At 33.8% G+C, this 26,174-nt stretch overlaps 1 protein-coding gene across 1 annotated transcript in view; it reads right to left on the bottom strand.

The window, feature by feature from the left end:
- LOC137925405 (myrosinase 1-like) overlaps positions 1 to 26,174 on the bottom strand; it is a 36,903-nt gene that overhangs the window by 5,612 nt on the left and 5,117 nt on the right. The window contains exons 2-8 of the mRNA XM_068768837.1: positions 23,132 to 23,241; positions 18,320 to 18,467; positions 16,437 to 16,603; positions 15,040 to 15,300; positions 4,937 to 5,025; positions 2,199 to 2,346; positions 858 to 1,021 (exon numbers count right to left, since the gene is read on the bottom strand). Coding sequence (XP_068624938.1) covers positions 858 to 1,021; positions 2,199 to 2,346; positions 4,937 to 5,025; positions 15,040 to 15,300; positions 16,437 to 16,603; positions 18,320 to 18,467; positions 23,132 to 23,241 — 1,087 coding nt within the window. The remainder of the gene's footprint in view (positions 1 to 857; positions 1,022 to 2,198; positions 2,347 to 4,936; positions 5,026 to 15,039; positions 15,301 to 16,436; positions 16,604 to 18,319; positions 18,468 to 23,131; positions 23,242 to 26,174) is intronic.

Here is a 26,174-nt window from a genome sequence, read left to right as displayed (position 1 = left end):
GAACGTTTATTTAAACACTGCGTGGTGTGAAAGAGTCTTTAGTTTTTTTGTTCAAGTCAAGGTTACTTTAGGTCATAATGCGTTGGCTTATTAAAACTTGTTTGTTCAGCTTAAAGTTTTTAATTAAGCTGTACAAACAAATTTTTTGTAAATTTGTGAATAAGTAATAAAATAAATATAGAATGTTATACAGGTAATTAATGGTAAATGATAATGGATTTATACATCTGTATTTAAAAACAATGTTCGGTTTTTGTTTTTATTGCTTGTAGCGATGATAGTTGCTCTATATATATATTTATATACATACACCAACTGTTTTAGGTTTTATTTACTTATTACGTACACCTTCTTACACGTATCTTATCAGTGAAATCAATGTTATGTTACGAGAAATATAGAGTGAAAAGACGCTCCTACGAATATATGTATATATATATATATGTAAATGTACAGTTCATTTGCTTACACTTAATATATATACACACACACACACATACATATATATATATATATATATATATGTATGTATGTGTATATCTTACTACCTATTCAATTAAAAGGTTTGAGCAATACTAAATAAGGCAATGATAATATAGTTAAAAATAGTATTCAAGATATAAATAATATATTAAAACTAATTACTGTCTACCATCTGTCCTTGTAGACAGAATTATTTGTCTGTCGCATTCCAAGAGAAAAAAATAAATGAATGAAATATTTCTGTGTGTAAAACTGCAGATAAATGATCTTATCTTTTTAAACATAACTAATTAACCTGTATATATATAATAGCATAAATTTCATCTATATTAAAGATTTTTTATCTAGTGTTTAAGAGTGAAATTTAAAATTACCCTCATCAATTGCGACGCTCCTTGAGGCCAAGACGAGTTCACCTCCAGCACCGCATTCAGTTCTCTGGAGCCGTTCAGGAACCACACCCCTGGGTCTTCCCCGAGTTTCGCTGGCCTTATCAAGTTGGTTGTGTAGTGATTAAAGGCGTGGAAGTCGAATGATCCTGAGTATTTAAAAACAAAAATTGTTATCTATTACATGCATTTTAAACGTATAATCGTGTATAATCATTGTAATGTTAACTGAGGTGAATAGTGGAAATTATTTTTGGTACATGAAATCTGAAGGTAACTAATCCATCATATTTTCACTTACAACCTACTAGATGGCGCTGGTCGGTAAGCCTTATAGATGTGGTACGGATTGACCTTGAAGAGCATCTACGATAGAACATCATTGCAAGTCATAGATCTCCAAATATCATCACCGTGACTGGTATCTAATAGATTCAGGCGTTACTTTGCGAAAGACCATCCTAAGTAACAAATTAACTAATATATAGCTACTTCTACTATGCAGCAGTAGTCGTGCAATAAAATACACCGCCCGCCGGCCTGCTGATTAATGCACGTGCGGCAAAAAATGCGCCAAACACCGAGTGAGCCACTCATCGAATATAGCTAGCTAGCGTAGTTAAGGTTATATAGGTTTAGTTAGCGGGAAACCGACAGCGGTAAACACCGAGTTAGCCAACTTTGGCACTGGTCGGTGTAATATCTCCTGAGGATGCCTCGTGGAAGGGTGAAACACGTGTAGAGTGAATTAACTGTGGTAGTTGTGTTTCGCATTGTTTACCGCACGCGCATTTATCAGCGGACTTGCGGGCGGTGCACTTCATTGCACGACTACTGCTGCATAGCGGAAGTAGCTAAATATTGGTCCCTTTCTTACCATGACTGGTCTTCTGCTGTCCTGCGACTACCACGTCTACCAAATTATGGTCGCCACTCAAAAACCTTTCAGCCCCAACTGCAGTCAGTTGCACGAGAAATGTGAACCTCCCATTGTCACTTCAGATAAGCAATTCTTCGAATTATTCGACTTTGGTTCTACTGAACTGCTCATCATTGACTCGATCTCACAGCAAAACTTCGAGCAAATCCCTCTTCATTGCTCAATGGATGACTTTAATCATCACTTCGTCTTCATACATCGTACTGATGAAAAGAGAGAAAATGGAATGGAAGAATAGACAGATGAAATATGGAAAATAAGGAAAGGAGTGAAAAATCTTAAGATGTATGAAAGAAGAGCGCAAATTATTAAAAAAAAGCGAAAATAAAAGTCCATAGCCCGAGCTAGTTAGGGGTACATCTATACGAAATATATTTAAACCTCACCTTTCATCAGTTTTATTTCTTCCTCAGTGAAAGCAGGTAACCTTGACCTGCTGAATCCTTGCTGTCTACTGTATTCCGCCATCAACTTTTCAATGGAAGGTGGCCATCCTCCTTCTTTAGAGTATATCGGATGAGAGTAACGCCCAGACTTATAAAATAAAACATAATTTAGTATGAGTACCATTGAAAATAGTAATTCTCTATCCTAAATAAAATAAAAGACAATTGGATGAAGTATCACATGATTGTTCCACATGGAACACTGTCACGGAATTCTTGTATTTGTCAAGGTTGGATGACTATTTATAAACATGTGGGAATAACATCGTGAGAGGTTCCCATAGACACGCTATTCCATATTATATTACATTTGCATTTCAGCCGTTTCTCGAAGTCTGTCATCTGTCAACAGGATGATAATTTTGGCGTCGGTCGTGACTCGTGAATTAGCGATTGGGCGATAAAATATGAAAGTTCAATGGCAGCTACAATAGGTAATTTCATTGTTAAGGACACATAGCTGGTACATCTGAAGTTATGGTGTACCATAGCTACAGATGTCGTAGCGAGCTATTATGGTAGCGGGTTGACTATTGTGGTAGTGAGTTAACTATTTTGGTAGCAGAATAATTATCATGTTAGCGGTTTAATTGTTGTGGTAGAGGAATAACCATTGTAGTAGCAGGTAGATTATTGTGGTATAGAGTTAACTATTGTGGTACCGGGTTAACTATTGTAGTGGCAGGTAACTATTGTGGTAGTGGGTTAATTATTGTGTTAGTTGGTTAACTATTGTGCTAGCGGGTCAATTATTGTGGTAGTTGATTAACTATTGTACCGAGTGAACTATTGCGGTAGCAGGTTGATTATTGTGGCAGTAGTTTAACTATTGTGGTAGCGAGTTAAGTATTTTGGCAGTTAGTTAACTATTGTGGTAGCGGGTTAACTAATGTGGTAAATCATAAAAAAATAATCATTTTAATAAGTTGACTTCAGCTTAGTTTCAAATAGTTTAAGAGACTTAGTAAACAATATGATATGCAAAAACGTGAGCAAAAAAATATTCGAAAATATTGTATGTAATTGTACAAACAAAAGCACGGACCCTTATGTTTGTGAAATATAGATTCTTATATATTTAAAAAAAAAAAACTATTGTGGTAGCGGTTTAACTAATGGGCGATTATATTCATACGATCGCCCAATAGTTAACCTGCGAATTCCGACAGACGACACACTAATTTAAAAGAAAATAATCGACCTATTGTCAGACTACGCATTTCCAAACCCCTCTTAACCTGACTATGGGAACACTTCATGATATTAAACCCTTATATTACGATGCACTGTCAATTAAAGCATTCGGTATGGAACAGCCATGCTCTCTATTTAACCGAATAATATTTTATATTATTAGTGACCGAGGAATGTTTTTTATTAAGTTTACAATACTTAAAGACACTTGTAATGTTTATTTTAGACTCTTATATCAGAATGTGAACCTTTAGTTACTATAACACAGTTTGTTCTAAGTTTTTAGTTTAAGATGTGTTTTTTTTTTGCTTCAGTTAAGATATAGAATGTTATAAGTTGACTAGCTTCTATTTAATTAGGTTCTGTGTACATTTTTGAAGTAAATTAATCATTATACATGATCTTACGTGGATAATGAAGCGAATAAATAAATGAATATCATATTTTGGCGATTTAAAAATTAAAAAGCCGTTATAGTTTCAAACGGAAACTTCGGGAACATATGCAGAAAGCAGAATCTACACAACAATAGTTATTATTATTTATATTTATCTACACGAAGTATATGTATATATTATTTATGTATTGTATATAAATATTTATACGAGGATTATTTGTAAATATTGTTATTGTATCGTTAGTAGGTATGTATAACATACCTATATGTTCTATTTTATTATAGTTTAAACACCTGCCTCGATTGTTTCCCTTGTGTCCTGAGGTAGACTGATAGAGAACGCATATGGCGTTAAATCCGCTATTGTACATTTTTTGTGTGAATAAAGAGTAAATAAATAAATAAAAATATAATTGGAAATATATACAAAAGTAGTAATGATTTAAGTTGAAATCAAATATAAGACTTCTCAGACAGTATTTTATAAGAAAATTAGCTGATCCCGCAAACGTTGTTTTGCAAAAAAAAAATTGATATTTTAATTTACAAATAAAAAATAAGGGTTGATCGTAGAGGGGTGAAAATTTATGATTGTATGTATTCTTGTAAGCTGTATCATAAAAATATAAAAACAAAAAATTTCGTTAAAAAAATAAAAAAAAATTTAAGTGTGAACAACCTTTATCACTTAGGGGTATAGAAAATAGATAGTAGCCGATTCTCACACCTACTGAATACGCATATTAAATTTGGTAAAAATCAGTCAAGCCGTTTCAGAGGAGTTCAAGTTCGAACACCGTGACACGAGAATTTTATATAAAAGATGTATATGACATACAATATGTAGTTTCAACCAATAGACGCCTACTGCAAGGCGTAGGTTTTCTAAAAGATATATATGTGTAGATATAAGATAATCGCTATACGGACGCTGTTGCACATCCTTTGGAAATTTATTTGTGGACTAATGAATCCCGGGATTTGAATCCTTACCTTACCATCGCAAGTCTTTGTCAATCGTTGAGCTAGTGCTCTATTCGTATATAAACATGGCGAAGCTAAATTCATAATTTTTTTAAATTCTTACGTAATGTTGCCTGCCCAGTTCTGCGAGTTCCTCATCGTCTGGTGTTAGTGGTTCTATCCAGAGAAGATTGTTAGCTAGGGACACCTTTCCTGCAGAATAGACCGGAAGAGAACTTAGTGTAGCTATACATGTGGATGACCTTGAGCTAGGCCAGAGGTGAGCAACCTTTTTTGCTCGGAGGGCCGCAGTTTCAAAAACAAGGGGCCATGAAGAAAATAAAGTATATACACAAGGTTCAAAACATGTTATAAACGTGGTATATGTTTGTATTTAAGATATTCAAAACTAATTAGACACTTTGTTATACTTTAAGCCTTGCTACTTGGTTTTTTTTTTAAATAAAAATAAATTAAATTTTTACATGCCTCGAGGGCCGCATGCGGCCCGCGGGTTTCTTATCCCTGAGTTAGGCAATGCGAGGCATACTGCTATATTTCAAGAATTCTACAAAAAAGTAGTACTATATACAATAGAAAGGAATAAGTCTCGGAACTAAGTAAAAGACGGTGATGTAAGATCCCAAGCTAGTCATGAATAAAGCAACATACGTTTAGTAATTAATAAAAGATGATAAAATAGCTATAATTGTATAAATAAAACTAGAAATAAATAATTTAAATAAATAGTAAAATGTAAATAAAATCGAAAAATTCAAAACTGTGAAGATGAGGGAAGGAAGGTGATGCACGGCAGATGATTTGAATGTAAAAGAAAGATATTGTAAAAGACAGAATAAAATTGTAATATAGGAGATGACACGAGAAAAGTGTAATAAAAGAATTTGTTGAATGAAAAACACTTCACTCGAATTGTAACGTATCTATCCTACATGTTCCAGGGAGGAACGAGAAGTCCCCAAAAAGGGGAGATTGTTGCCAGAAAATACTGGATAAAAACAGATTATAAAAAAATCAAAGAAATAAAATAAAAAAAGAAATAAAATTCTTTATTTACATCGGTATTATGGCAGCAGCATTATGTCATAGTCAGCGGTGCATCGAAAAGGGGAATTCCACAGAAACAAAATTGTTCTTATGTCGATATAAATACGGGCGAATCTAGAAAGAATATACATACTTCTACTACTCTACACATTACTACCGGCTCTTGGAAGAATCCCACAATGTGAATGAATTATTAAGAAAATATTATCCCTATTCCACAGGGGAAGTATGGGAGGCCCCAAATTAATTAAATTATATAGCTTCTGTAAACCGAGCGTGGGACTGATCGTGGTCCACCTTGTGGCCAATTATCCCACGTTCGGAGGACTCCGAGTCGGCTCCGAATGCCGGTTAGGCACTAAGATCTGCGAGGACACTATAGCTGCGCTTATCGAGAATGATGAGATGCGACCAGGGTTTCTTAGGCTATGTAGGAAAATTGTGATAAACGTAATAAAAAGTAATGAGTCGATTATCTAAGAAAAACGTAAATAAAATAAAACTAATTTAAGTATACAAATAATTTTTATAAAAAAATAAAAAAGTTTGTAAAAAAACTGAGGAACAAGGTGAAGTATGAAAAGCATCAGAAAAAAGGGAAAAAGGGAATGAAAGGGCAAGACAGAGGAAATGAAGAATGTAAGAAAAGAATGAAAGATCTTAAGATGCATGGAAAAAGAGCGCAAAAATTAAAATATAAGTAAAAAGTTATTAAAAAGTAATAAAAGTCCCTAACCCATAAATAAGTTAGAGGTACAAGAGGCCTCTGATAGCGGCAGCCATTAAAATAAAAGAAAAAAGTATATTGATTGAATTTTGTATCATGATAATAATGCACTTTATTTGACACTTTGAATTGAATATAACGATATCTTGTGAATGTCATAATGTAGATACAAGAATGGTTGATTGATAGATTAATATAAAAATAGAATTAGTATCAAAGTGATATCTTAAAATGCAGTATGATTCGTATCGACAACTTCCTTTGTCAGATTAATCCATTCCAACCACTTCACAGATGAATGCGGTAGATAAAATAAATGCATACATTTAAGTTACACATAAAACTGAAATTGCAGTTTTAATTTGTTATTATAATTCAAGCCTATATTAATGTCTGTTTTAAATACAAATGATACATACATTAATAATACATTGTAACTGTTTATATCTTCGATATGTGTTGTAAATGAATAAATATCTAATGGTTTTAAAGAATTCATGATTATATATGTATTATTTTACATATTATCAATTAATAAATGGTTGCCGGTTTGAGTATTACAATGTATAATGCAAAATCGATTACAATTTTATTCAAACAGTCGTATTTTATACCATTTGACATTACAAATAATAATAAATATACAAAAAAATCTAAAATTGCACACAAAAGTGCATTTGTTGCACGACCACCACTGTATGTGCGGAAGCGGCTAAATATTGATCCTTTTCTTACTTAGGATGGACTTCCGCAAGGTAACGCCTGATTCCATTAAATAAAAGTTGAAATGTAAAAATAAATGGAAATAGTAAAATAAATAATAAAGGATAAAGAAATGTAGAATTGAGGAACGAGGTGAGGAATGAAAGAATCGATTCAAATGGAAAAGCAGAAGAAATGTAGAAAGAAAGAAAAAATACAAAAGAACAAGAACAAAATAAAAGTCCCTATCCCACAGTCACAGTGGTACGAGAGCTTTCCAATTGGCCATTTGGCCATTTAAAAGGAAAAAAAATATACTTTGAATGAACAAATGACATATGGAAGGAAAAAATGAGAACTAAAATAATACGAAGTACGAGATGACCCCAAAAACAGGGGTCAAAAAACATACTTGTAGTACTCGTAGTATGTAGCGGAGGTTCTCCCAGGAGTTCCAAGGCTTCGCTTTTTAAAAAAATTTAGGATGGGCGCCTTTTGTACCTGCCAGCTCAAATTTGCTACATCAAAAAACGTCAACAAGACTATCGGCCCTTATCAAAGTTGTGCATATTTGCGAAGGCTTTTGTGTGACTTGTATTCAATCATACGTACTTTGCATTATCGCGATTATCGGGTAAAACAACATGGTTTATTATAGCAGGTCAGTTATATCTAATCTTATGCTTTTCAACGAATTCATATCTAAATGCACGGATGGAGATCAGATGAACTTTCACGAAACTGATAATAACAAAGCCTTTGATTGGATAAAATATGATGTTCTTGATAAACTGAATGAATCTAGTATCAATGGTGACTTGTTAAGATGATATTCTTATATGATTAAAAAAACGCAAGCGGTTGTCGTCAAGGGCTATATACGTCTGTCTAACCCTATCAGGATTACTACAAGAGTCTTTGGAACCATTGCTTATTATTATATACTAGCTGATCCCGCAAACGTTGTTTTGCAAAAATTAAAGTTTTTAACTAACAAATGTAAGATAAGGGTTGATTGTAGAGGGGTGAAAATTTAGGTTTGTATGTATTTTTGTATGCTGTATCATCTATATATATAAAAGAAAGTCGTTTTAGTTACACCACTTATAACTCAAGAACGGCAGAACAGATTCGGCTGAAATTTGGTAGGGAGGTAGCTTAGAGCCAGGAGATGGACATAGGATACTTTTTATCCCGTTTGACAGCGTTCCCGTGTGACTTGACATGAAACGGCAGTCACTATAAAACGTGGTGTAACAAAAAAGAATCAGACTTGGAATAACAAAACGCAAATGACAGCTATGTAATTGACGTAAAATGACAGCTATGTATTGACGTATGGATGACAATTTGATATTTGTAAGAAATCAATATTAAAACTATTTCTATTAAATAAATAATTAACAAGTGGATTGAAGTGAAGTGAAGTTTAATTAATAATGCCGCGACCAAGACGATCGAATCTTTCCCGACAAAGCCGTAATGCAAGAAGAATACAAAATACTGCAAATGAAAGGACTGAAGAAGAACAAGAAATTGCACGTGAACAGCGCCGCGATAGTATGGCTCGACTTCGTGCTTCTCAATCACGAGAGCAAAGTGAAGCAGCCCGTGAAACAGCTCGGTTGGCAATGCAGAATCGTCGAGCGAACAACAGAAGGCAACAAATAGATAATGTGCGACGCAGAACAAGATATTTAGCTGATTTGAATCGAGCAGCGTTTCGATACGATTGCAGCAATGATTACAGCTTGCATCCTAGCGTTTGCATTGGGCAAATGGACGTTGTTTGCGAGTATTGTGGTGCATTAAAGTTTTCCGGAGAAACGCCTGGGTTATGCTGCCTTAATGGTAAAGTGAAATTGCCAGTGTTGACTCCGCCACATGAGCCATTGTATTCATTGCTTTGTGGCGAAACACAAGAATCACGCCACTTTCTTGCAAATACTCGAAAATACAATAGTTGTTTCCAAATGACGTCATTTGGGGCAGACATTATCGAAGAAGGAGGATTTAATCCGACTTTTAAGGTATTTATTTTTGTACTTACATAGAATGTAGTTAAAGAATAACTTACTTTATCTATTGGTATGTATTATATTTGCTAATACTGAACTCTACCCTCTCACAGAAAAAGTGTTTATAACCCAGTTAATACTGTCTGGTTTTTATTTTGTAGATACAAGGACAGATCCACCATCGAATTGGATCATTACTACCTTTCGAAGGTACACAGAATAAATTTTTACAAATATATTTCATGGGCAACATGGAAGAACAACTTGATCGACGCCTAGGGATCAATGCAGGAATGAAGCGTGCAATTATTCAAGACTTGCAGTGTCTGCTTCATGAACATCATGCATTGGTCAGGTTGTTTAAGAGTGCTTTAGAGCAAATGCCAAATGATGACTATAAAGTTGTCATTAAAGCAGATAAACGACCATCTGGAACACACGAACGCACATTTAATGCTCCAACAGTAGACGAAGTTGCCATCCTGATTGTTAGTGAACAATTGGAAAAACGCGATATTGTGCTTACACGTCGCGATACTGGACAACTGCAACAAATATCTGAAACTCATCGATCATATGACGCATTGCAATACCCACTGATGAATTGGCAAGGAGAAGATGGATATTATTTTAATATTAAAATGATAAATCCATTGAATGGTAAAGTATCAGTATCTTAATAATGGTTTATTTCTATATTATTTGTCTTTGAAATGGTTAATTAATCAATTTTGAATTTCAGGTGAAGAAACTACAAAGTTAGCTCAATGAATTATTATGCATATCGTTTGATGATTCGTCAAAATGCTGACAACTATTTGCTGCGGTTTCATCGATTGTTTCAGCAGTATTGCGTTAACATGTATGTAAAAATAGAAACGGAATGTTTAACATTTATTAGGTTGAACCAAGCCAAACTGCGTTCTGAGGAGTACATCCATTTACGTGATGCAGTTAGTACTGAAGGAAATGCAGCTAATAATGGTCGATTAACTATTCTGCCGGCGACGTACATTGGTAGCCCACGTCATATGCATGAATATGCACAAGATGCAATGACATATGTTCGTCATTACGGCCGGCCAGATCTCTTTATTACTTTTACCTGTAATCCAAAATGGATAGAAATTACTCAATTGCTGCTTCCCGGACAAACATCAAATGATAGACACGACATCACAGCACGTATATTCAGGCAAAAAATTCGGTCCCTGATGAACTTTATTGTTAAACAACGCATCTTTGGAGATACTCGATGCTGGATGTATTCAATCGAATGGCAAAAGCGAGGCCTGCCGCACGCACACATTCTTATTTGGTTAGTGGAAAGAATTCAACCTGACCAAATAGATGATATCATATGTGCCGAGATTCCTGATCATTAAGTCGATCCAGACCTACATGATGTTGTTACTACTAATATGATTCATGGACCGTGTGGTGCCATCAATCTCCAATCACCTTGCATGGTCGATGGAAAGTGCTCTAAACGATATCCACGGAAATTAACGGCGGAGACTGTCACTGGCAACGATGGGTATCCGCTGTATCGGCGTCGATCACCAGATGACAACGGTCGAACTGTCACAACGAAAGTGAAAAGAATGGATTTCGTTGTCGACAACAGTTGGATTGTTCCATATTCGCCACTTATTTCTAAAACGTTCAAGACACATTGCAACGTTGAATACTGCAATTCAGTTAAGTCCATAAAATATATTTGCAAATATGTCACGAAAGGCAGTGATATGGCGGTTTTTGGATTGCAATCCTCAAATACCAACGATGAAATTTCACGCTATCAAGTTGGTCGTTATGTGAACTGTAATGAAGCGATTTGGCGTATATTCGCATTTCCAATTCACGAACGTCATCCTACTGTTATACATTTGGCGGTGCATCTGGAGAATGGTCAACGAGTATATTTCACGGCTTCGAATGCTACGCAACGTGCTGAAACACCTCCAGCAACTACATTGACCAGTTTTTTTGCAATCTGCCAAAGCGATCAGTTTGCACGAACTTTGCTTTACTCGGAGATGCCACGTTATTATACTTGGAATGCTTCATCCAAGAATTTTCAAAGACGGAAGCAAGGTGATGCGGTTCCTGGGTATCCAGATGTGCGTTCTACTGATGCTCTTAGTCGTATGTATACAGTTCATCCAAAGAATGATGAATGTTTCTATTTGCGGTTGTTGCTGGTAAATGTGCGTGGGCCAACTTCATTTGAGACACTACGAACTGTTAATGGTGTAATATTCCCAACATATCGTGCTGCATGTGAAGAATTGAACTTATTAGAAAACGATACCCATTGGGATACGACAATCGCTGAAGCCATTATCTCTGCATCTCCAAGTCAGATACGCACATTATTCGCTATCATAATTTCGACATGTTTTCCATCAAACCCATGTAACCTGTGGCACAAATACAAGGATAGTATGTCAGAAGATATTTTACATCAAAGTCGTGTCAGTTCCAGAAATCACGATATTGAGATGAATGAGGAGATACATAATCGTGCTTTACTCTTGATCGAAGATATGTGTTACCTCATGTGCGGTAATTTATTAATCAGGTTAGGAATGCCAGCGCCAAATCGTGAAATGAATGACGCATTTAATCGAGAATTGGAACGGGAACGTGAATATGATCACCAGGAATTAGATTTAGTAGTTCAAAGGAATGTACCCCTGTTAAATTACCAACAAAAGGAAGTTTATGATACTTTAATGAAGGCAATCGCTGATGAAAATGGTGGTTTATATTTCCTAGATGCCCCTGGTGGAACTGGCAAGACATTCCTTATGTCATTAGTTTTAGCAACTGTTCGGGCGAGATCCAACATAGCGGTTGCAGTTGCTTCTTCTGGAATAGCAGCCACATTGTTAGAAGGATGCCGTACGGCTCATTCAGCATTCAAATTACCGTTAAATCTTCAAACTATTGAAGAACGAACGTGTAATATTGCAAAACACTCAGCAATGGCCAAAGTTTTAGCGGCATCGAAAATCATCATCTGGGACGAATGCACAATGGCGCATAAACGTGCATTAGAAGCACTTAACCGAACATTAAAAGATTTACGCAATGACTCGAGATGTTTTGGAGGAGCAATGATTTTACTGTCTGGCGATTTCCGCCAAATACTGCCAGTAATTCCAAGATCTACGGCTGTCGATGAAATAAACGCTTGCCTCAAATCGTCAAATCTATGGCGCTATGTGAAGAAACTGCAGCTGACAACAAACATGAGAGTTACATTGCTTAATGATACATCTGCTGAAGATTTCTCGGAGCAATTGCTGACTATCGGTAATGGTCAAGTACCTGTCGATGAATCGAGCGGATTAATATCATTTCCAAATAATTTCTGTAATTTTGTCTCATCAAAAGACGAACTTATCAACAATGTATTTCCAAATATTATTTCTAACTACAAAAATAATGAATGGTTGAGTGAGCGAGCAATTTTAGCGGCAAAGAATAAAGATGTAGATGACCTGAACTACATAATTCAAAATAAGATCATTGGAACAATGCATTCATTCAAATCTATTGACTGCGTCACAAATGAAGATGAAGCCACCAACTATCCAATTGAATTTTTAAACTCTTTGGACGTGCCTGGCTTACCACCGCACAATTTACGCCTAAAGGTTGGCTCCGTAGTAATCATGCTTCGAAACATAAACCAACCAAAACTGTGCAACGGTACGCGTTTGGTGGTTAGTAAATTGATGAACAATGTAATTTACGCTACGATAATGATAGGAAAATTCAAAGGTGAGGAAGTTCTCATTCCGAGGATCCCGATGATCCCAACCGATATGCCGTTTGAATTTAAAAGACTTCAATTTCCGATACGTCTTGCATTCGCCATGACCATCAACAAATCACAAGGCCAATCCTTAAAAGTTTGTGGTTTAAATCTAGAACATTCATGTTTTTCACATGGTCAATTATACGTGGCATGTTCACGGGTCGGAAGACCATCTGCGTTGTTTGTTTTTGCGCCTGATAATAAAACAAAAAATGTCGTGTATTACAAGGTACTTAAGTGAAGAGCAACCTATGTACTAAAATACAGAAATAATAATGAATGATTAATGTAGTTATTTAATTTTTTTTTGTAATATTTCCAAAAAAAAAACGCAATCTGCTTATTTATTGCCATTGAGGCGGAACAAAGTTCGCCGGGTCAGCTAGTAATAAAATAAAAACCAAAAAAATTGTCTAAAAAATTAAAAATAAAATTTAGGGGTGGACCACCCTTATCACTTAGGGGTATGAAAAATAGATAGTAGCCGATTCTCAGACATACTGAATACGCATGTAAAATTTGGTAAAAATCGGTCAAGCCGTTTCGGAGGAGTTCAAGTTCGAACACCGTGACACGAGAATTTTATATATTAGATATAAATGATATTAAAAATTTTCTTTTTGCAAAATTGCCCAAAAAATTGTTACCAATGCGGATGTTACACATCTCTGATCAGATATTAACCAAGTTAATAAACTTAAGTTAAACGTCAACAAGTTACAGTATTATATGTACTCGTAATGTACTACCACTAAAAGATAACTATTCATTTATGTCCAAATTTTAGGAGACCGAAAAGTAATGTTTCAGACAAATATATTTTATAGAAAAATCGATTGATTTGTTACCGCTCCGGCATTGATTTTGTATACTAAATGGCAAAAAGTTGATAACAAAGGTATAAATATTGTTGATTAGAAATAAAAACTTATTACAAATGTAGTCATGTAAATTTAACTTAAGAAAGCGACAACACTTCCCGATATACCTAATATTTACTAGAAAATTCACTTGAAATTTATAAGTGATATAAAACTTGTGTTAGATAAACATAGATTATATTGTATCTAAAGCCAGCATAGAACTTGGTTTTGTCATTAAAAGTACTTCTAATTTTAAGCAGGTAATAATAAAAACTTTATATTGTTCTGTCATATGTAGTATCGTAGAGTATTTATTTCGGATTTGGAATTCTAAATACTCTTGTTTTATTGATAGAATCGAACGCATTTGATGTTCCTAAGATTTGAAATGCCTCAGTCGACTCGTTAACCCTTTCCACTCCAATGTCGAGTGTCACTCGACACTGATTCTGTTCCACAAGCTCCACTGTCGAGTGATACACGACATGGTGTAATACTTCTTTTTGCGGAAAATTTTTAAACAGGAAAGATTTTAGTTACTAAAATGTTTGAATCACGAATGAATGAAACATATTCTAGAATCGCAAGAAACTATAATTCAATTAAATTTTATCGATGCTACATAATAGCCTTGGAGTGGAAAGGGTTAATTCTATGTGGGCGGACATTTCAGTGGAAGGAAAAACAGGTCTTGTTTTCAACCCTGGAAGCTGTGGAGGCGGTCTGACTGCAGACCGATATGTGGAAGAGGTTCTCTTTGATCACGTCGTTCTTTATGAAGGCCTCATAGGAGATTGCTTTCTTCTTGTGCATGATAATGCCCGCTTTTACACAGCAAGAGTCACTGGTCACACACAGTTTCTGAATGGAATTGGTAATGAGAATATATATATATATATATATATATATATATATATATATATATATATATATATGTATACATATGAATATATATATATAAAAAGGTTTGAGCGTACCTTAATAGGTAAGACTACTTACTATGACTTGACAATAACTTACCGTGTTGCTCCGATCTGAAGTACTTGTCGTAGATCCTGTAGGCTTTCGCGTGTGCTAGCAAGATGTACTTGTTGCAGAGGTAAGGTGCGAACATAGGCTCTAAAATTCCAGGTGCCATCATGCCGGTGTTGTATCCCAGGTCGCAGATCACGATGGCCTCGTTAATTGTTATCCAGGTCTTGACGCGGTCGCCGAAAATGGAGAACGCGTATGCCGCGTATTCGGCGAATATGTCCACTATAAGTGGGTTAGTCCAGCCGCCTACGGAATAAAATTATTCCATTATTTATTTCTACCTGTACATTGCTACGCCCCCAGCTAAAAACATTTTTCGAATATCTTTGTAGATTTCGATGTGAGTTAAATTCATTTAAATAAACTCTTTTGTTACCCGCAACTCTAAGTCATCATTCATTTGCTGTGTTCGTTCCAAATCAAGTCAGCGTGAACTATCACGGCGATATATGAAATCCATTGGGATGACAGTGGCGCCATCTGTCTTAAATAGGTCAAACTAATTAAGAAACATTTTTTTTTTATTTATGACCCCCGCTATTGGGGGCCTCTCGTACTCCTATTTATGGTGGGACAGGGACTTTATTTGCAATTTATTTTTTCACATAGTTTTTATTTTCTTTCTCTTCTTTCGTACTTTATTGTCTCTTTCGGTCTATTATCTATCTTACATGCTTCAGTTCTTCTATCTTTCTCTTTTGCTCTGTTCAATCTTTCATTCTTTCCTCTTTTGTTATTACATTTTTCATTTTACATTTTTTTATTGTACATTTTTATTTAACATTATTATTACTTATCCTATAATTATTCTCTATCACAGTTTTATGTATCACTTTGGTTCTATTTTATCCTTTATCTATTTTCTATTTATTTATTGTGTTTGCGTTTTGTTCCTTTCAATGGCAAATTTTGCAATTGTGTTGCAGAGGGCTATGAATGAGTTTTTATCTATTCCGCTTATCAGGGTGGCTATTGACTCCTCCCTGATTTTTACGCCAGACTAGCACTCGAATTATATGTATAGATTCGAACGTAATTACGTAGTATTTCCTCACCATCAGACCAGCCTACATACGCCCACTGCCCGGGGCCTCCCTCAAAGATATCTATGAAAAGATACCATCACCACGCTTGGCAGCCGGGGCGATCAAGTGTTGTATTACGGTACATAAAGTACACTGTTACTCTTACTTTGTAAACTTATTTGTGATAATAAAGCATATGAATTATTCAAGATTTGGTATCGAATCCGCGACTTATGATCGCAAATCTCAGTTCTATATGACCTATCAGTGCTTTCGAAGTACTTCTTTGGCCTGTCCGCTGGTGGTAGAGATCGTTATGTGGTGATTTCGGTGAAAGTCTAAGTAAAACAATCATACCAATGTCTTGTATCGGCTGTGGAAGATCCCAGTGGTATAATGTAACCACTGGCTGAACACCTCGCGCCAGCAATCCGTTGATTAAGTTATTGTAGTAATTTTTGCCATCTTCGCTTATTTGGTTCGTATACCCCGTTGGTAGTAGACGTGCCCATGATAAAGAGAATCTAAAATTAAAAAAAAATAGTAGAATACAATTTAAACTAAATGTATGAAGCAAGTAGTACCAAAAATAGTGCAATAAATAGTATAATATAATATGATAATTATAAAGAAAATATGTGTTAAATGTTTGAAAAATAAATGTAATGTTGCAAAATAAAATAGTAAGGAAACCTAGAATGTAGTGGTTGAGGATAGATGTATGGCTAATGGAATGATAGATAAAGACTGGGAAAATTGTAGAACGAAAGAAACAGTACGACAGATAATATGATACATGAAAGAGAAGAATGATAATAATAAAAAATATGAATAAATTACGAGAGATAAAAAGTCTCTGTCCAACAGCGGGGACCATAAAAAAAAATTAAAATAAAAAAGATGTGTGAAGCAACGAGGAGTATCGTCAGATCTTTCTGGATTTCTATAAAAAAGTAATAAGAATAATGATATATGGTAATGAATAAAAATGATAAAAAACAAGTTCCATCTGTAATAAAATTTAAAAATGGTGACAAATTTAATCTGTGATATCTAATGGATTCGGGCGTTATTTTAAGTCCATACTAAGTAAGAAAAGGACCAATATATAGCTACTTCCGCCATGCAGCAGTAGTCGTGCAATAAAGTGCACCTCCCGCCAGCCCGCTGATAAATGCGCATGCGGCAAACAATGCGAATTACACAACCACCACCGCTAAATCACCCAACACGTGTTTCACCCCTCCACGGAGCATCCTCAGGAGTTATGTTACACCGATTAGTGCCAAACACAGAGTCACTGTTGGGTGGTTCTCTATTATAATTAAGATAGGATACTATGGCCTCGCTTATCAAGGAAGAAAAGACACGTCTATAGTTCCCTAAGTTCTGTAAGAAAATCGCTGCATAAATAATAAATAAGAATAAAAGTTAAAATCTAATAAAATTGTAAACAAAATAAATATAAGCAATAACAAAATACTTAAATTAAATACTGTAAAATAAAATAAAAATAAAATTTGTAAAAACTTAGGAACGAGGTGATGGATGAAAGGCATCAAGGGAGGGGGGAAATTTAATGAAAAGGCAAACCCATATGAAATGTAGATAGTAAGAAAAAGAAAGAAATACCTTAAGATGCATGGAAGAAGAGAGTGTAAATAAAAATATTAAGTGAATAAATTATTAAAAAGAAAAGTACCTAAACCAGAAATAAGCAGTACGAAAGGCCACCAATAGCGGGGGAAATAAAAAATACTTTGAATTTAGAATTTTTTCTTCAGTACTACCCCGCTTTACGCGAGGGATACGTTCCAAAAAAAATCGCGTTAACTGAAATTCGCGTATAATGAGGTTTATGATTAAACACAGTCAAAAATTATTACAAAAAAATACAAATCATTTTAATCAATCACTTTCACTTTCTAGGAACACTTTATGCAATACATACTCTTATTTTTTACGGAAAAATACATCTATTGTCTTTTGGGTAACGTTTTGTTTACGTTCTTGTAAAATACGTTCATAACACCCAATACTGTTTTTAATTGTTTGACAGATGGTCAAGACACCATAGAGAAGTTGATGACTACATTATATTTATACGCACTCTTTCGCGTAATTCGAGGCATTTGAGCGCGAAATTTGCAAATCGCGTTATAGTGAAACCGCGTATAACGGGGTCGCGTAAAGCGGGGTATTACTGTATTCTAAATTCAAATTAAATGTTTGTAAATTACCTGTAGAAGTGCAGTCCTAATTCTGAAGTCATGTTGATATCTCGTTCCCATTTGTGGTAGGAGTCTGCTGCAATGTCCCCAGTGTCCTGGTTCTTTATGGCGCTGGGATTGGTGTGGACATACCTATCCCATATGTTCTCGCCTTTGTCTAGGAAATTAAAAAAAAATTAATGAAACAAATAATATATTTTTTTTACATGGCCCTCGAAATGGGAGAACTTTCGTATCCCTAACTCGCTGTGGATTATGGACTTTTATTTCATTTTTTTAATAATTTTTTCATTTATTGCTGTTCTCTTCTTTCATACATCCTATGTTCTTCCATTCTTTTGCTTACTTTCCGCATTTCATCTAACTTTCCTTTTCAATCTATTTCCCTCTTTTTAGAAGCTTTCCATTCACTTTCGTATCCCTAACTTGGTGTGGATTAGGAACTCTTATTATATTTTTAAATAATTTTGTTTAATTATAATTTTATTGCCGTTCTCTTCTTTCATACATCCTATGTTCTTCCATTCTTTTGCTTTCTTTCCGCATTTCATCTAACTTTCCTTTTCATTTTATTTCCCTCTTTTTCGAAGCCTTCCATTCATAACCTCATTCCTCAAGTTTACAATTTTATTTATTTATTTACAAAACAGATAATATTAGAACGGAGCAGAAAGTTAAACAGAATCCTCATTAATTTTTTTCATCTATACTTAAAGACTTAGACTTAAAAATTCAAATGTATTTACACCAATACCTCACTTTTCGTCGTGGTTCCAAAAAAACACGACGCAAATTGAAACGCCGCAAAGTGAATTAAGATTTTCTATAGCAAACCATGTAAAGGTCGAAGATAGGTTCCAGGGTTACGAAAATACTGCTTTATAAAAAGAAAATTGAACAAAGTAAACATTTAAAAAACAAACTCTGTCAATAAATAAATTGAAAAATATTTACTTTTTTGTAACTAAAAACAACGCGTAAAAATTTATATAAATTTATTATTCTCTTTTTAAAAAAGCACAATACACTACGTAACTGAAACTGAACTCTGAAATTGCTAAAACAAAGTGAAAACAAATCTGTATTAATATTGCGTTGATTTTTAGTTAGAAAGGGAATCCCCGAGTTTTGATGGCATGGCGCAATTAGAAACAAAAGTGTTGCCATCTTTTAGAAAAAAAAGAAAATTTCGAAAAAAAAATTAAAGACTGGAACCCAAAACAACGCAACCTCGAAAATTTAACGACGCACAGTGAAAATTAGTACTAATTAAGCAGCGACGCAACTTCGAAAAGAACGCAAAACGAAACGCCGCAAAGCGAGGTATTGGTGTATTTATTTATTTAATACCACACGATCGCCAACCCGCTTACCTAATGTTTCGATTACGGGCTAAAAAGGTGATGAAGGAAAAAAAAATTCAATCATCACCATCATGACAGCCGATAGATGCCTACTGCAAGATCTTCCACCAAGATAGTCACATTGACCGGTCATATGCTGCCTGAATCAATCAACTTCCCCTGACTTTGACTTTTTTTTTTGTTTCGGTGGGGGAAATCTTCCGGTATTCAAGATGGCCTGCCTCTGGGGGGAGGACAGGGGAATGTGGGATTCCTACCCACTACCCCCCCCCCCCCGGTGGTCGCCCTCTGCGCTATACGGGGGACTGCGGTATCGCCCGGTCAGGGATCGCTGTGCTATTTTTCGATAGCTCGTCCCGGGGTATGCGTGGATACGCTACCCCTGAAACCCTCGTGGTGCTATCACGATGGTTCGAGACCACATTGACTTGGTCTAACCTAGACGGAGAATTGAGAATGAACCAAAGAAATGGAAATGGGTAGCAAGCATTAATTACAGGAACATCGCTTTCCTTTTGAAAAACACTTACAAGTTCTTTAGTGACGTTATAGGACTATACAAAACCAACTAAAATACTGAATATACTCTACTGATATAAATTACTAGAAAAATTAAAAAATGCGTTGTAAAAATTATATTAAAAAAGTAGTAATAATAATAATCTGAAGTAAATATCAAACATTTAAAAGAATGGGAGGCGTTTTGTAAATCTAAATGAATACTGTGCGAAAAAGAGAAAATGTGAAAAATGAAAGAAGGAGATAGAAAATAAAAATGTGAAATGAAATAATTATTGATAATAATATACCTGTCCGAACTAGAGGTCCACAATAGCGGGGACCAAAAAATTAAAAAATAAAAATCCCGTCGTCCCTAATGGGCGTCTTGTAAATACATCATATTTATTGTAATAAGATATAATTAACAATAAGCTCACGTAATAAATATTTATAAACTTGTAATAAAACCTCTTTTGCTATACTATTTGTATCTGGTTGGTTGATGAAATTAAAAAGGTTACAATTTATAAAAAAGTAGTAACTTAAATTTTGTTTCGCATTTTAAATGTATTTACAATAAGTCTTGAATATTTTTATTTCTAATTTTTAAATGGAATTTTATATTATTATCTTTAAATTTTACTGGTTATATTATATTATAATCTACGAACTTATGTTATCTTAGTGATATTTAAATATATCAATATATCACTAATAAGTTCATTGAATAAAAATTTTAAAATAATCTTATTATAATGTAAAAATTCCCAAGTGGAACAAACCGATTCAATTTCTATACCACTGTATTGAGTTTGAGGAGAAAATCTGTCGTATTTTAAAGAAAATACCTGAATTGATTTTTAAAAATATGTGTTTAATATTAATCAATGATATATGCCCCGTTATTTTTTCACAAATGTTTACAGTCTTTCAGGTAACATGTGATTCTGTGGAAGTTAAAATCAGAAGAGTTCAATCTTATCCTAATTTCTATTGAATTGGGCTGTTCTGTTATTATCATGTGGATTACACCGTGAATATATATATATATATATATATATATATATATATATATATATAAAAAATGATATATATATATAATATATAAAATTCTCATGTCACGGTGTTCGAACTTGAACTCCTCCGAAAGGGCTTGACCGATTTTTACCAAATTTTACATGCGTTTTCAGTATGTCTGAGAATCGGCTACTGTCTATTTTCCATACCCCTAAATGATAAGGATGGTCCACCCCTAAATTTTATTTTTAATTTTTTAGACAATTTTTTTTGTTTTTATTTTATTATGATACAGCATACAAAAATACAAATCTAAATTTTCACCCCTCTACGATCAACCCTTATCTTACATTTGTTAATTAAAAACTTTAATTATTTTTGCAAAACAACGTTTGCGGGATCAGCTAGTATATATATATATATATGGACAGTTTATTTTGAAAGTGGTGTAAGTCCATTTTTTGAGAAAAATGAGCTATTACGTAATTCATGCTTAATTTAAAGTAAATTTTTTATATATAATAAGTCCGTGTATAATTTCTCAAAAAAATCCCATGTTTTGTACAACTTAAAATCGGTCGATAAATGAAATTGCATAATCATCGATTATGAAAGTGGTGTAAGTCCAATTGACAGAAGTAGGTGGCATAGCAGATGGATGCCGATCAGTGATTTGTTATTTTTCATTTATTTTATATTACGTGTCAAGAGTTGCTAATTTAGATTAGTTATTCTATTTTTTTGTTAAAATGGTTTTTGTTATATATACATATTTTTTTTAATGTTAGTTTTTTAATCCATCAACAAAAAAATTCTATGTATAATTAAAGTATTGTTGTTTGTGGAAAAGGTAGAAAGTGTGTCAAGATTTCTGTTGTCAGGCATTCAGGTCATGATTATGTGGAGATAGACATTCAGAGTAACTCACATGCGGGTCCTTAACCTTTTGTCACCGTTCTACACGCACCGATGATTGAATTTACACGAAAAGCTGTTTATAGTCATTACATGAAGCGATTTAGTGAACGCAATGTAAGACGTTATAATGTGGACACGTCTCTGTGATAGAAATTTACAGAAGAAATATATTCTTCTACTCTGTCGTACACTGTTGTGTTTGCGGTCATGCCTTGGACGGTTTTGGTGACGGCTTTCATACCCTCATTCCTGGACAACTCAGGTTCCTTCATGCGTTATACGTACCTTCTCTTGTATCTTTGATTGATTTTCGTGGGATGATCTTTTCAGCCGATGAACGCCCACCAAACCATAGGTTTCCCCAAAGATTTTTTTTATTTAGAGTCCCTGCTATTGGGGTCTATTCGTACCCGTAATTAGTTTGGGACAAGGACTTTTATTTCTCTTTTAATTAATTTTTTCACATATATTATTTTCTCTTCTTCCACGCGTCTTAGAATATTTCATTCTCTTCCTTACTTCTTACATTTCATCTGTCTCATCATGTCTTCAGTACTCCTAGTGGAGTGCCCACCCATGCCGTGGAATATAAGTGCAGTGGTAAATAAACTAATGCTGAATAAATACATTTAAAAAACTTTAAAGTTAAACGGTTTTTTGATATCCATATTGTGGCGGTTGTGGAAAAATATGTTCCTAGTCCGCCATATTGGAACGGCGTCCATCTTGAATTTTAAATTTTGACATAATCATCGTGTTTTACTAGTGTAGCCCTTTCATTTGATACCCATATTGAGGGGGTTAAGGAAAAATACGTAATCCCCCCTTTTTTATCGGCGGCTATCTTAGGTTTATAATGTTATTGATTTTATTATATTGTATTGATATCTAAATTAAATGTATGTATCAAATTTCAGATCAATCTGACAACGGGAAAGTGCTTAAATTTCAATTTCTAATTTTGATCCAAATAAATTCCGTACGGGTCGAACTAAATAAAACCGTTTAAAAATATATTTACCACTAGCATTCCATGCTCCTTCAATTTGATACGATGAGGTAGCAGCACCGAACAAGAATCCCGGCGGGAACTCCCGGTGTTCTTGGCACCATACCGCGCTAATCAGGAAACTGTCAAAGAGAATTTTCATTAGAGTATTGTAGAATGATTTATAACAGGGGTGAGAAATATTTTTAGTCAGCGACCAGAAATAAAGTTTAAAATTTTTTGCCTAGTTGCACATTATGTTATATATATGCACATTATATATTACAACATTAAAATATACAAATATTAATGCAAAATAAAGTTTTTAAAGTTTAATAAAGTGTAACACATATTTATACGTATACACTTTATCAGATATAGTCTAAATGAAATCAAAAAAATCAGGCGACATCACTGCCAAGGATTCTTGTTAATATTCGTTTATTGAATAATAAGCTTTTTCACATCAATTTACATTTGTATATTTATAACTAAGAAAAAAAGGTCTAAAACATGCAACACGTGGCAAAATACTGCAATTTTTGAAGACGAGTCTTTGACCAATATATATTATATATATATATATATATATATATATATAATATTTATATATATATATATTAATATATATAATATTTTAAACATTTTTTTGGCGAGCCGCACATATAGTGACACCTAATAATTTACAATACTTTATTTATAATAAACATTAGAATTAAAAAAAATGTCAAATTTAATGAAAAGTAAAGGTTTCATATACAAATTTATATTTAAAACTTTACTTTCCCTATCGTGAATCACTCAGTTTTTACCGGTGGTTATTTTTTATATATATCACTGTAAAATATTATTTTAAAATTTTCCGCAAACATATGTACTTCCGAACGGGGATAACATTTGCACTTTGTTGTTTTTAGAGTACAAATAATATTCAGAAAAAATTTTTTTTTAATTGTAACAATTTAAGAGTAACTCGTCAAAAAACTATTTTAGTTTAGGATGTAAAATCATTTTATTATAATTAATTTTATAACAATTAAGAAGAGGACCGATATTTAGCCACTTCCGCACATGCGGTGGTAGTCGTGCAACAAAGTGCACCGCCCGCCAGCCCGCTGATAAATGCGCATTATCTGGAGTGGTGGTCACGAGCTAGTAGGAAGATCTGGGTAGATAGCTCTTTTTATTATCTTTCCACTTCTTTCATTCCACAATTTTCTCAATCTATCTCTTTCTTTCTATTCGCCATACATCCATTCTCAACTACACCAATACCTCACTTTGCGTCGTGGTTACGTTCCAAAAAAACACGACGCAAATTGAAATGACGCAAAGTGAATTAAGATTTTCTATAGCAAACCATGTAAAGATCGAAGATAGGTTTCAGGGTTACAAAAAATACTACTTTTTAAAAAAAAATTGAACAAAGTATACATTAAATAAAAAATAATATAACACTGCTAATAAATAAATTGTAAAAATATTTACATTTTTTGTAACCAGAAACAACACGTAAAAATTTATATAAATTTGTTATTCTCTTTTAAAAAAAGCACAACACACTAAATAATTGAAACTGAACTCCAAAATTAGCAAAGGAAAGTGAAAATAAAACTGTATTAAAATTGCGTTGATTTCAAGTTAGATAAGGAATCCCCGAGTTTTGATGGCGTGGCGCAATTAGAAACAAAAGTGTTGCCATATTTTTTTAAAAAAAAATAAAGAATCTAACCCATAACAACGCAACCTCGAAAATCTAACGACGCACAGTGAAAATTAGTACTAATTAAGCAGCGACGCAACTTCGAAAAAAACGCAAAACGAAACGACGCAAAGCGAGGTATTGGTGTATATTCAATTTGTACTTATATGTTATTTACTTAGAACACAACGACTCAATACTTCGATAACTTACTCTAGGCTTTATATTTCAGTAGGTGTACTCATTCATGCGTTTTTGTGTAATGCATGTAAATAAAAATCTGAACAAAAAATGCAGTTTTGATAGGATAAATGTAGACTGATTAAAAAGCTAAAACCTTCTTGGAGATATAATTAATAATTTACAAAATTTTCTCAATGGAGGCCATTGGATGTATGGTTTGCAATCTATCTAGTACAGGCATATATATGTTACAATTTAGGTGATCTAGGCTAAATTCTGGGCGCATATCATGTGTTGTTTTTGCCCCTGATCACTTTCTAAGTATGCGTTTTATAATTGAAAGAGCTTGGGTAGGTAGGTATCTCATTATTAAATAATTCTGAAACAACATTAAGATAAAATTTAACTTATCTGAAGAATTAATATATTATCTATGTATATTAGATAATAAAATAATATACAACATTAGGATTATGTTATTACCGTCAAGATAAAAATAAGTTTTGCTATCTATTTACATTTCATTCATTTAGGTAAGCGTTTCAAATATAGGGTGGGCCAAAAATTTTTGCAAATAGCAACACTTGATTTCTCCAAAACCGTGAGAGTAAGGGGCCAACGGCGAGACGGAGCACATCTCGACGATGTAATTTTTAAAAAATAAATATCAATGAATGATAATTACGATAAATAAATGATAAACAAAATAGCATTTGTACTTTTATTTCTACACATGTTTCAAAAGTGCAAAAATTTATGGCCCACTCTATATTTCTCTGTGCTTAAAAAAAATTGTAATATTCCAGAGTAATATTGTTATAAATATAAATAAAATCTTATTTGTGGTTTGGAAAAACGTTTATTTAATACAATTTAACAATTACAATAATTTGTGCGTGGAAAATGAATAATTCGCCTGCGAGCGGTTATACATCGAACTCTAGTTCCAGACTCTCAGAGAACTACCAAAGGAGACGCGCGCGTGCTGCGCGTTGGCTGCGTGCCAAAGATGCAAGCAAGAACGCGTATAGTGTAGTTTTAATTAGTTTTTATTTCTAATCAACAATATATTATTAACAATATATTATATTCACCTTCGTCATCAACAACCTTTTGCCATCTAGTATATAAAAACAATGTCGGAGCGGTAAAAATCAATCGGTTTTTCTGTAAAACATGTCGACAGAAACG

Source organism: Battus philenor, unplaced genomic scaffold (genome assembly GCF_028537555.1).
Source record: "Battus philenor isolate CCGP_79_NKW_IND1 unplaced genomic scaffold, ilBatPhil1.0.hap1 SCAF_27, whole genome shotgun sequence".
Lineage (NCBI taxonomy): Eukaryota > Metazoa > Arthropoda > Insecta > Lepidoptera > Papilionidae > Battus > Battus philenor.
This window is presented reverse-complemented; position numbering and strand designations above follow the sequence as displayed.